Source organism: Salvelinus sp. IW2-2015, linkage group LG8, assembly GCF_002910315.2.
Source record: "Salvelinus sp. IW2-2015 linkage group LG8, ASM291031v2, whole genome shotgun sequence".
NCBI classification, from domain to species: Eukaryota; Metazoa; Chordata; class Actinopteri; order Salmoniformes; family Salmonidae; genus Salvelinus; species Salvelinus sp. IW2-2015.
In genome coordinates, this window is record NC_036848.1 from 34,888,224 (window position 1) to 34,900,358 (window position 12,135).

At 47.1% G+C, this 12,135-nt stretch overlaps 1 protein-coding gene and 1 pseudogene across 1 annotated transcript; both read right to left on the reverse strand.

The window, feature by feature from the left end:
* The window catches only part of LOC139028176 (E3 ubiquitin-protein ligase TRIM39-like), a 13,771-nt pseudogene extending 10,259 nt beyond the window's left edge, over window positions 1–3,512 (reverse strand).
* LOC111968232 (neurotrypsin) lies at window positions 3,281–12,132 on the reverse strand (the record flags this gene model as incomplete). Its single annotated transcript, XM_023993779.2, has 12 exons — window positions 3,281–4,222; window positions 4,404–4,675; window positions 4,897–5,019; window positions 5,107–5,394; window positions 7,185–7,326; window positions 7,442–7,665; window positions 7,899–8,040; window positions 8,118–8,296; window positions 8,427–8,574; window positions 8,662–8,840; window positions 9,016–9,154; window positions 11,940–12,132. Coding segments are annotated over 12 exons (2,667 nt in total), but the record flags the coding sequence as incomplete, so codon positions are not given.
* Window positions 12,133–12,135: the final 3 nt, after the last annotated feature.

Sequence of the window (12,135 nt, forward strand, 5' to 3'; positions counted from 1 at the left end):
CTTCGTGCAGAAAGTAATTTACAACGAGAACCTTGAAACAGAGCCACGTATCTTCCTTAACATCTGGCTTGGCGCGTGCCTGCCGGAAACGGTGGTGGCGGTCGAACACTGTGTCGGTTGGAATCGGTAACAGTGAGTAAAAGTTGTTAGCCTGGGACTGTGTAGAGTGGACTTGATGGACAGGTGGATCTCCCCAGGCATCCAGGGCTCGACCAGGTGTGAAAGAGACATAGTGGAGCAAAGGAAAAAGAATCTGACAGCGTTGACTGGCCTCATCTGGCGTCCTCCAGGGCCGCCGCTCTAATCCCCTCATCTTCTAAACTATTCTTTCCATAGAAACGAGATCTGAACGAGCGTTTGACGGTGAAAACAGTTACAGACGGGACAACAGAGACAGATTCAACAGAAGTGACAGTCGAGGAGGACGTGACACCCCTTCACGGAACACACATCGTAAATTGTCATGATCCATGTCGTCCGAAAGCGGACAGATAACGTACACAGACATTAGGAGATTCTTACAGCCACAGTACTGCTAGTCCTCTGTCATCAGTTGATGGAGAGCGATACAAATACGTTCCTCATCTACTTCCCCACCACCTATAGAATAACGACTTGTGTCATGACATTTCAGCACTCCACACACTCCACACACTCCACACACTCCACACACTCCACACACTCCACACACTCCACACACTCCACCACACTCCACACTAATGAATAGAAATGCTGTACGCTCACCTTTCAAAATCCCTCACCCTCCATTTTTAGACACACCGGTCTGTCCCAAAAACGATGCATAGTATGAGCTACATATGAACATGGGAGGAGAGGCAGGAGACAGATCCCTCAGTCCACATCTAAATAGTGAGTTTGACCCATTTTGTATATTTAATCCATCCTGCTCAACGTTCCCAGCTGCCCAGAAGCCATACGCTATTTGCCATTCCCACAAACACTCATTGTTTCATGGTGGCACAGGCCCCCTGCTTTCCTAATGAGCCTCCCACTTCTCCGCTGTACAGTAATGTTCTCTTTTTCCTTTTGGTTTTGAAAGATTTACAGAGTATAATTACCTTGGTATTTAATTAAAACATTGACTAGAGTTGCGCCACATCGATCGCGTCATGTAACAACAGTTTATACACCTCCCACTTTAAGAACATTCTGAAATGAATACCTTTCCCTCGAGCAATTCTGAACATAAGAAAGGCAAATTCTCAATAAAAGTAAACCTGCAAAATATATCTTAACACGAGACACTGCTGAGAGAGTGAGATGAGCCTTGGTGCTGTGGAGAGAGAGAGAGAAGCCAGAAGAAGGGTTCAACTCCAAACCCCTTCAAGACAGAGAGAGTATCAGGAAGAGAGAGAACCCGAGAAGCAGAAGAGTAGTCAGACCGAAGAGAGCATGTGTACTGTGTGTGTGAAGAGACAAGAGAAGAGAAGAGCGCAGAGAGTGTTTGCATTCCAGGAGAGCAGAGGAGAGAGTTAGGCTCCCAGGGCTCCAGGCTCACCAGTAGCTTCAGCCTCCAGCCCGTTGATGTTGAGCTGGAGATGAGCACCCAGCCCCAGAGTTCAGCCAGTCATCAACAGCACCGGGCCGAGCGCAAGGCCGTTAGCCCTAATCAAACACTACACAGCTAGGACGCACAAACAGGGAACAACCCAATTATAGTAACCTTCAATGAGAAGGAGAAAACACTATTGTTGCCTTGTTGTTTCCATGGGTTGGTTGTAAGTTGCGGTTAGACGTGTGTTGTGTTCATTAGTGAAGGAGAAATGACCGAGTGTACGATCAGAGCGTCAAAGATCTGATCTGGGCAGATATACTGCGATTTTAAAATGTACCCACCATTCAGAAGAGGCCCCATCCCTACCCTCTTGTGTGTGTACCATGTGTTGTTGTACGGCTGTTGTGTGGTGTGTGTGTGTGATGATGTGTGTGTGTGGTGTGTGTGTGTGTGTGTGTGTGTGTTGTGTGTGTGTGTCTGTGTGTGTGTGGGTGGTGTGATGTGTGTGTTGTGTGTGTGTGTGTGTGTGTGTTGTCTGTGTGTGTGTGTGTGTGTGTGTGTGTGTGTGTTAAGAAAAGAGCAGAACAGAAAGAAAGAGAGAACAAGCGCCTGTCCTTGGCAGGAAAGTGAGCGCTCGATTTTCTGTTTTCTGCCCATTTTTCATCGGCAGGGCTAAGAGAAATCAACAGTCCTCTACACACAGATCAATATTCTCTTACCCAACCTAATCTGAGAGAGTTTCCTGGCAATTTCACCTTCCCTCGCTCCTCTCCTCCTCCTCCCTCCAATCCCCCTCTCTCCCTCCCCTGCCACCATCCACTTTCTCCACTTTTATTTTCCCTGTTCTCTCGTTTTCCCAATCATTTCGGCGGCTGACGAGGCAACACCATTTTTCACCGGTCGGACCAGTGACAAAAGAAAGTGAATATGTTTCCTGACGTGGAGGATGGATGGATACTACGTACTGAGTGGGGAGACTCGCACCGGCCCCCGATGTCGGAAGATAGAGTAGCTGCCTAATCGCCCACATGACATCGCAAATTGCTCCTGCTCGTCCCCCCCCCTCTCTCCCTCCCGAGTCTCCAACCCACAACCGTCGTCTCCCAATCCACTGTCTTCAGTCAGTAGCAATTGTCTTCAGCAGAGCGTTGCCTGGGACCCCAATAGAACTCCATCCACAGTCAACTCCCTCCTTTCTGTCACTGTTTAGAGGAAGAAAAAGCAGGAAGTAGACAGCAGAGAGCAATCTGTCTGAAACCTAACCACACACAAACCTCCCCTAATCCTAACCCATCCTTCAATCCCAACACCCAAACCCAGTTTATAGGATGACACAGTGAAACTGTGGTAAGCCACGTTGGATCTCTTGCCTGTCCTTGTTCTGTGTCGTCATGTAGTTTTCTGAGACCTCGCTCCGTCTTCCCGCAAGGCAAGGTCAGGAAACAACACAATCTGCATGTCGGACGTTTACGCTGACCAGCTGTTGATACTTTCCTCTTCTTCTCTCTACGGTCTTTCCAACATCGTTCTCAAGCGCCACAGAGTGTAGGAGGCTCTAAGACAGACAGCTTTCATGGCTGTGCGTCTCAATGAAGGCCTCTTCCATGACGGACGTCAGCCTCACAGACAAAGCCTGCTAGTTTGCTACCGTTCCAGGCTGTACTTCAGGTTGAGAACACACACACACACACGTAACAAACACACACAGAAACAGTAAAAGGAACCATGGGATCCAGTCACACAACACACACACACACACCACACACACACACACACACACACACACACACACACACACACACACACACACACACACACACACACACACACACCACAGCTATGATAATTATCAGACAGAGTTGACATGAATATTAGAGGTTTACATCGTCTGGGTCAGGAGGCAGAGGGAGAGGAGGATCTCTCCTCTTCTCTTGTTGTCTTTTTCCTCTTTCTCCTCCTCCTTCTTTTCCAACATGTCCTCCTCCTCTTCCTCCATTATCATCCATTCTTCCTCCTCTTCCTCGGAAAGTCACATGGCACAGCCGGTGAGCCAATGGCGTGTCCTCGATCAGACCAGGGCGTTTGTGTGGGTGACAGCTTCGCGGGTCTGGGAGTGTTTATCGTGAGTGTGTGTATGTGCATGCTGATTGTGTGTGTGGTTGAGCTCATTGTGAGTGTTGCTTTGCAGATCGTGAGTGTGAGTGTGTTTATGCTCATTGTGATCGTGTGTATGGATATTGTTGTGCTGTGTGTGTATGAATTGATCATCAGTGTGTGTGCTCTGCTCTTGGGAATGTGTGTGTTGCAGCTCGTCATAAACGTATGTGAGTATGCTCCGCTCCTCCGTGTGTGTGAGCTCCTCGTGCTCCTGACTGTGTGTGTTCTGCTCCCGCTGTTGCGTGTGTGTGTGTGTGACCTCCTCGATCCAGCGCCGGAACCGGCCGACCCGTGTGTAGAGTGCCGGGGTTGAGGGGTCGCTGCAACCGTAACCCCCGGAGACAATCCCGGTCAACACCCATCGTCCCCCGTCTCCCTGGCACACCAGCCCGCCACCCCAGTTGCCTTGGCAACCGTTGTTCTTGTGGAGACGGCGTGTGTCAGGGGGGCTGCCGGCACATAGCGTGCCGTGGGAAGAGTAACCATCCCCATAACGCTTCTTACACTGCCATGACGACAGGAGGGGTACCCAGGACTGTAGCACAGCATCTGTGAAGGGACAAGGGGAGTGGTTGGAGGAAGAGTAAGAGATTGTGAGCGAATGGAGAGACTGGATGTACAGTAGGAAGGAAGGAGAGAGAAAAAAGTTGGCAATGCTAAACCACAAATCAATGTCCTCAGATGTTGTAGTTGAGAGATCAGAGTTGAGGGAGTGGAAGGTGAGGCGTACCTGGGCCGTCCCAGCCTGCGGTAACCGCAGCGATGCAGGAGGAGGGGGTCTTGCCACCCGCAGTGTCCGGGGTGGGGAGGCAGGCAGCATTGGTGTGGGGGTCAAAAGTCAAACAGTGACCCTTGGGGCTGGGCACCCTCAGCATGGCCAGGTCATGACCCCCAGGGCCCTGATCTGACCTGAACTTCCTGTGGACCACCACTTTCTCCAGGGTCAGAGTTCGGTCAGAACCCCCGACACGCACAACGTACTGGGACGGGTCAATACCAAACCTAGAGGATGAAGGGATGGGGATGGAGCGAGAGAGAGAGCGAGAGAGAGAGAGAGAGAGAGAGACGAAGGAGAGATAGGGGAGTGAGTTTTTTAAAAAGGTGTACAGATAATTGGATGGGGAGAAATGTAGGCAGAGAAAGAAGACGTGAGCAACAAAAACTAGTGAGCAAACAAATGTCAGGAAAAGAGCAGAGAAAAGACAAAGGAGAAGTGCTCTCACCTGGTGAAGCAGTGAGCGGAGGCGAGGGCCCAGCAGGGAGAGATCAGAGTACCGCTGCAAATAGGGTGGCCATCTTTCCCCTCAGAACCCAACCACACTGACACCTGCCACGGCCATGACGTGCTAGAGGAGAGGGGGAGATGTGTGTATGTGTTCTCATGTATGATATACTGTACTGCACATCTGAACCGTAGGTAAAGCTTCTCTTACCCGAGTATATTCTCTCCTCCTCCTCCCACTCCACTCTTCCTCTCGTTCCCTTCCTCCACAACCTTCCTCACTCCACAGGTGCGCTCACTTGGCCTGACTTGGCCCTCTGTTGCCTGGGGGGCGGGGTCACAGCTCACCGCTGCATCCTCTCTCTGTCTGCAGCCCTCAGGGCTGCGGCCCAGAGATGGACACTCCCCCAGGAAGTCCTCCTTCCCCCTACACCTCACCTGGTCCAGGTGGACGGGACCCTTTCCCCGACCGAACCCACCCACCACTACCGCATGACCACTGAGGGAGATGGGGAGGAGAAAGGGTGGGAATGTGAGGATGAAAGACAGAGATAATTGATAAGAAACATTGAAAATGCTGGATAGACTGAATATACACAATTACTTCAACACACATACAGTTGAAGTCAGAAGTTTACATACACTTAGGTTGGAGTCATTCAAACTTGTTTTTCAACCACTCCACAAATGTCTTGTTAACAAACTATAGTTTCGGCAAGTCGGTTTGGACATCTACTTGTGCATGACACAAGTAATTTTTCCAACAATTGTTTACAGACAGATTATTTCACTTATAATTCACTGTATCACAATTCCAGTGGGTTAGAAGTTTACATACACTAAGTTGACTGTGCCTTTCAACAGCATGGAAAATTCCAGAAAATTATGTCATGGCTTTAGAAGCTTCTGATAGGCTAATTGACATCATTTGAGTCAATTGTACCTGTAGATGTATTTCAAGGACTACCTTCAAACTCAGTGCCTCTTTGCTTGACATCATGGAAAAATCAAAAGAAATCAGCCAAGACCTCAGAAAATAAAATGTAGACCTCCAAAAGTCTGGTTCATCCTTGGGAGCAATTTCCAAACGCCTGAAGGTACCACGTTCATCTGTACAAACAATAGTACGCAAGTATAAACACCATGGGACCACGCAGCCGTCATACCGCTCAGGAAGGAGACACGTTCTGTCTCCTAGAAAGGAACGTACTTTGGTGTGAAAAGTGCAAATCAATCCCAGAACATCAGCAAAGGACCTTGTAAAGATGCTGGAGGAAACAGGTAKAAAAGTATCTATATCCACAGTAAAACAAGTCCTATATATCGATATATCCTGAAAGGCCGCTCAGCAAGGAAGAAGCCACTGCTCCAAAACCACCATAAACTACGGTTTGCAACTGCACATGGGGACAAAGATCATACTTTTTGAAGAAATGTCCTCTGGTCTGATGAAACAAAAATAGAACTGTTTGGCCATAATGACCATCATTATGTTTGGAGGAAAAAGGGGGAGGCTTGCAGCCGAAGAACACCATCCTAACCGTGAAGCATTGGGGTGGCAGCATCATGTTGTGGGGGTGCTTTGCTGCAAGAGGGACTGGGGCACTTCACAAAATAGATGGCATCACGAGGCAGGAAAATTCTGTGGATATATCGATACAGCATCTCAAGACATCAGTCAGGAAGTTAAAGCTTGGTCGCAAATGGGTCTTCCAAATGGACAATGACCCCAAGCATACTTCCAAAGTTGTGGCAAAAGGGCTTAAGGACAACAAAGTCAAGGTATTGGAGTGTCTATCACAAAGCCCTGACCTCAATCCTATAGAAAATGTGTGGGTAGAACTGAAAAAAGCGTGTGCGAGCAAGGAGGCCTACTAACCTGATTCAGTTACACCAGCTCTGTCAGGAGGAATGGGCCAGAATTCACCCAACTTATTGTGGGAAGCTTGTGGAAGGCTACCCGAAACGTTTGACTCAAGTTAAACAATTTAAAGGCAATGCTACCAAATACAAAATTGAGTGTATGTAAACTTCTGACCCACTGGGAATGTGATGAAAGAAATAAAAGCTGAAATAAATCACTCTCTCTACTATTATTCTGACATTTCACGTTCTTAAAATAAAGTGGTGATCCTAACTGACCTAAGACAGGGAATTTTTACTAGGATTAAATGTCAGGAATAGTGAAAAACTGAGTTTAAATGTATTTGGCTGAAGTGTATGTAAACTTCCCACTCCAACTGTAGGTCTGGTCTGTGCACACCAAAGCACACAGACACACACACTCACCTGTGGCCCAGCTGTCTGCAGACCACGGCGGCGTTCAGGTTACTCCAGCCTGAGTCACAGATACTTCCCCAGTCTCCATGGAGATACACCTCCACACGACCTTCCTTATTGCTACCACCCCCTACCAGACGCACCAGGGGACCTGCAACACACAGACATGATACAAATCACATATTTCTTTGAAAGCATACTTGTTCAAAGTAATAGCCCCCGAAAAAAAGGGCTGGATGGAAGTTTGTACATATTGTCAGGCTCACCTGTGGCAGGTGCAACAGCCGGGACCTCATTGGTCTCTTCTTCTTTCGCTCCGGCTCTGCAACGGATGCCCACGTCCTCTCCATGGGAACAGTCGCTACGGCCCCATATGCCATGGCGACAGTCCAGCAGGGACGACTCCGTTCCCTCACAGCGAACATCGTCCAATAGGATGAGCCCAGAACCCTCGCCAAACGTTCTGTCAGCCATCACGTCAGCATGTCCCCTAGAGGTGGACCACGAAATTACTTCAACTTAAAGGTGCAACTTGGTAGTTGTTGATTACCATAAAGCTCCGACATTTATGATGATGTCATATCACTGAGTCTACCTTTAAAACATGAACAGAGTGGAGACGTCCTAGTTACAGGAATCAACAACAATGAAATTCAACACTGGCACTATTGTCTCTTCCAAGTGTGGTCATGTCTGCAAAGGAAAGTACACACACCCACACACCTGTATCCGAGCTGTCGACAGACCACCTGTGCGTGTTGTTGAGTCCAGTGGTCGTCGCACACCGTACCCCAGTCCCCAGAGTGGAACACTTCAACACGACCCTCCCATGGACTGTCTCCTCCTACCAACCGGACCACACCGTCTGGAACATACACACACAGTCATTTGTGTGCATGTTATATCTGTTTTCAGAATGTGTGTGTGTGTGTGTTTGTGTACCTGTGTAGGGGCTGCAGGACACCCCAGCATCTTCCATATGGTCACAGTTGTGTTGTTCCCAGTCTCCATGAAGACACTGGTCCAAGAAGAGTTCATTTCCTGTACACCTTACAGCGTCCAATTGAATGGGACCTGAGCCCTGTCCAAAGTGGGCCCATGACCAGGCCTTCGCCACACCCCTAAACACATGGGTACATCAATGTGTCAAAACCACAATAATGACTCTTCCTCGAGCTGAGTATAAATGCTACTACAGATTCCCTCTGTCTCCTCATTCTCTCTTGTATGCGCGTAAACACACACACTCACCCGAAGCCCAGCTGTCGACAGACCACCTCTGCATCTCTGTCGTCCCATTGGTCATCGCAGACAGAGCCCCACCTACCGCCATGGAACACCTCAACACGCCCCTCAAAGTCTTCCTCTCCTCCAACCAATCGTAGAGGAGGACCACTGCCTAGGGGAAGACACAATGACCCAATATGGATGCTAAACAATATGCACTTTCTTTCCTTCTCTCTAGCTCCTGATGCTTTCTACTGACCTTTTGGTGGAGCACACACCACCCCTGCCTCGTTTCCATGGCTACAATCCCCGGTAACAAATGTCCTGCTCCGGCATTGGCTGATGGAGCTCTCATCACCACGGCAACCCAGCCGCTCATAGTGGAAGAGACCGGAGCCCGAGCCGAACCGGGAGTGCTGCAACGCTGTGCCGATCTCACTAAGGACACACACACACACACACACACACACACACACACACACACACACACACACACACACACACACACACACAATCTTACAGATGAAATGGAAATGCTGCAATACTACAATGCCGATCTTGATGAGGAGGCGCGCTCAAACATATACACTTCTACCACACACATCCCTCTTACCCCAGTCCCAGCTGTCTGCAGATCACACTGGCATCTCTGTCTGTCCAATGAGAGTCACACACCGCCCCCCACTGACCATTCAGGTACACCTCCACACGTCCACTTCCTGACGATGTCCCGCCCACCAGCCGAGCTGCACCTAGGAGCGGAAGAGATGGACAGGTACATCAGCCAATCAACAATCTGGAAGAAAGACACATGACAGGTATCTCATCAAATCCAAATATTATGTACAAATGATTTGCTATTTGTCATATATGGTGCATTCGGACTTTTTCACATTTTGTTACATTACAGCCTTATTCTAAATTTGATTAAATCGTTTTTCCCCCTTATCAATTTACACACAATAACCCATAATGACAAAGCAAAAATATGTTTTTATAAACATTTACTAATTTATTAAAAAGAATAAACTGAAATATCACATGTACACAATTCAGACCCTTCACTCAGTACTTTGTTGAAGCACCTTTGGCAGCGATTACAACCGTGAGTCTTCTTGAGGGCATTTCTCCCATTCTTCTCTGCAGATCCTCTCAAGCTCTGTCAGGTTGGATGGGGAGCATCGCTGCACAACTATTTTCAGGTCTCTCCAGAGATCGGGTTTGAACTCAGGCTGGGCCACTAAAAGACATTCAGACACTTGTCCCGAAGCCACTCCAGCGTTGTCTTGGCTGTTTGCTTAGGGTCCTTGTCCTGTTGGAAGATGAACCTTCGCCCCAGTCTGAGGTCCTGAGCGCTCTGGAGCAGAATTTCATCAAGGATCTCTCTGTACTTTGCTCCATTCATCTTTCCCTCGATCCTGAATAGTCTCCCAGTCCCTGCCGCTGAAAAACATGATGCTGCCACCACCATGCTTCACCGTAGGGATGGTATAGGCCAGGTGATGAGCGGTGCCTGGTTTACTCCAGACATGACGCTTGGCATTCAGGCCAAAGAGTTCAATCTTGGTTTCATCAGACCAGAGAATCTTGTTTATCATGGTGTGAGAGTCCTTTAGGTGACCTTTGGTTTCATCAGACCAGAGAATCTTGTTTCTCATAGTGTGGTAGTCCTTTAGGTGACTTTTGGCAAACTCCAAGCGGGCTGTCATGTGCCTTTTACTGAGGAGTGGCTTCCATCTGGCCACTCTACCATAAAGGCCTGATAGGTGGCGTGCTGCAGAGATGGTTGTCCTTCTGGATGGTTCTCCCATCTCCACAGAGGAACTCTGGAGCTCTGTTAGAGTGACCATCGGGTTCAAATCAAATCAAATTTTATTGGTCCCATACACGCGATTAGCAGATGTTATTCTGGGTGTAGCGAAATGCTTGTGCTTCTAGCTCCAACAGTGCAGTAATATCTAACAAGTAATATCTAACAAATTACACAACATATACCCAATACACACACATCTAAGTAGGAATGAATTAAGACTTTATACTTATGGACGAGCGATCTCAGAGTGGACTAAGATACAGTAGAATAGTATAGAACACAGTATATACATATGAGATGAGTAATGCAAGATATGTAAACATTATTAAGTGACTGAGATACCGTTGAATAGTATAGAAAACAGTATATACACATGAGATGAGTAATGCCAGATATGTAAACATTATTAAGTGACTAAGATATCGTAGAATAGTATAGAATACAGTATATACATATGAGATAAGTAATGCAAGATATGTAAACATTAAGTGACTAAGATACCGTAAAATAGTATAGAATACAGTGTATACATTTGAGATGAGTAATGCCAGATATGTAAACATCTCCCTGACCAATACCCTCTCCCCCGATTGCTCAGTTTGACCGGGCGGCCAGCTCTAAGAAGAGTCTTGGTGGTTCCAAACTTCTTCCATTTAAGAATGATGGAGGCCACTGTGTTTTTGGGGACCTTCATTGCTGCAGAAATGTTTTGGTACTCTACCCCAGATCTGTGCCTTAACATAATCCTGTTTTGTTTTGTCATTATGTGGTATTGTGTGTAAATTGATGAGGAAAAATTTCATTTATTCAATTTTAGAACAAGGCTGTAACGTAACAAAATGTGAAACAAGTGAAGGGGTCTGAATACTTTCCGAATGCACAATATATTTACACTGAGTGTACAAAACATTAAAAACACCTGCTCTTTCCATGACATAGACTGCCCAGGTGAATCCAGGTGAAAGCTATCATCCCTTATTGATGTCACATTAAATCCACTTCAATCCATGTAGATGAAGGGGAGGAGACAGGTTAAACAATTTAGGTTAGACAATTGAGACATGGATTGTGTATGTGTGCCATTCAGAGGGTGAATGGGCAAGACAAAAGGTTTAAATCCCTTTGAACAGGGTAAGGTAGTAGGTGCCAGGCACACTGGTTTGAGTGTGTCAAGAACTGCAACGCTGCTGGGTTTTTCATGCTCAACAGTTTCCCGTGTGTATTAAGAATGGACCACCACCCAAAGGACACCTTGCAGAGTGTGTCCTGACGAATTGAGGCTGTTCTGAGGGCAAAAAGGGGGGGTGCAACTCAATATTAGGAAGGTGTTCTTAATGTTTTGTATATATATACACAGTACCAGGCATAAGTTTGGACACACCTACTCAATCCAGGGTTTTTCTTTATTTTTATTATTTTCTACATTGTAGAACAATAATGAAGATATATAAACTATGCAAAGCTGTCATCAAGGCAAAGGGTGGATACTTTGAAGAATCTCCAAATATAAAATATATTTTGATTTGTTTAACACTTTTTTGGTTACATGATTCCATATGTGTAATTTCATAGTTTTGACAATGTAGAGAATAGTAAAATAGTTTAAAAAAAAGAAAAACCCTGGAATGAGTAGGTGTGTCCAAACTTTTGACTGGTACTGTATATACACACAAACTACTGCATTTATTTAATATGCCTATTTCACATATGTGCTGTCGACCTACCCTGGTGGCAGTCGCAGTAGGACCAGCCGATGGCCCCAGAAGTCTGTCTGAAGAAGCACCAGGGGTTGGACTCTCTGTCAGGGTTACGACAGTAGCTGTGCTCCCCAAGGCCTCGGCCAGGGTACTGCAGCACGTAGTCTGGAAACTCTGTCCACCGCAGGCAGGGGGCGCCAGAGTCCGTCTGAGACACAGAGCC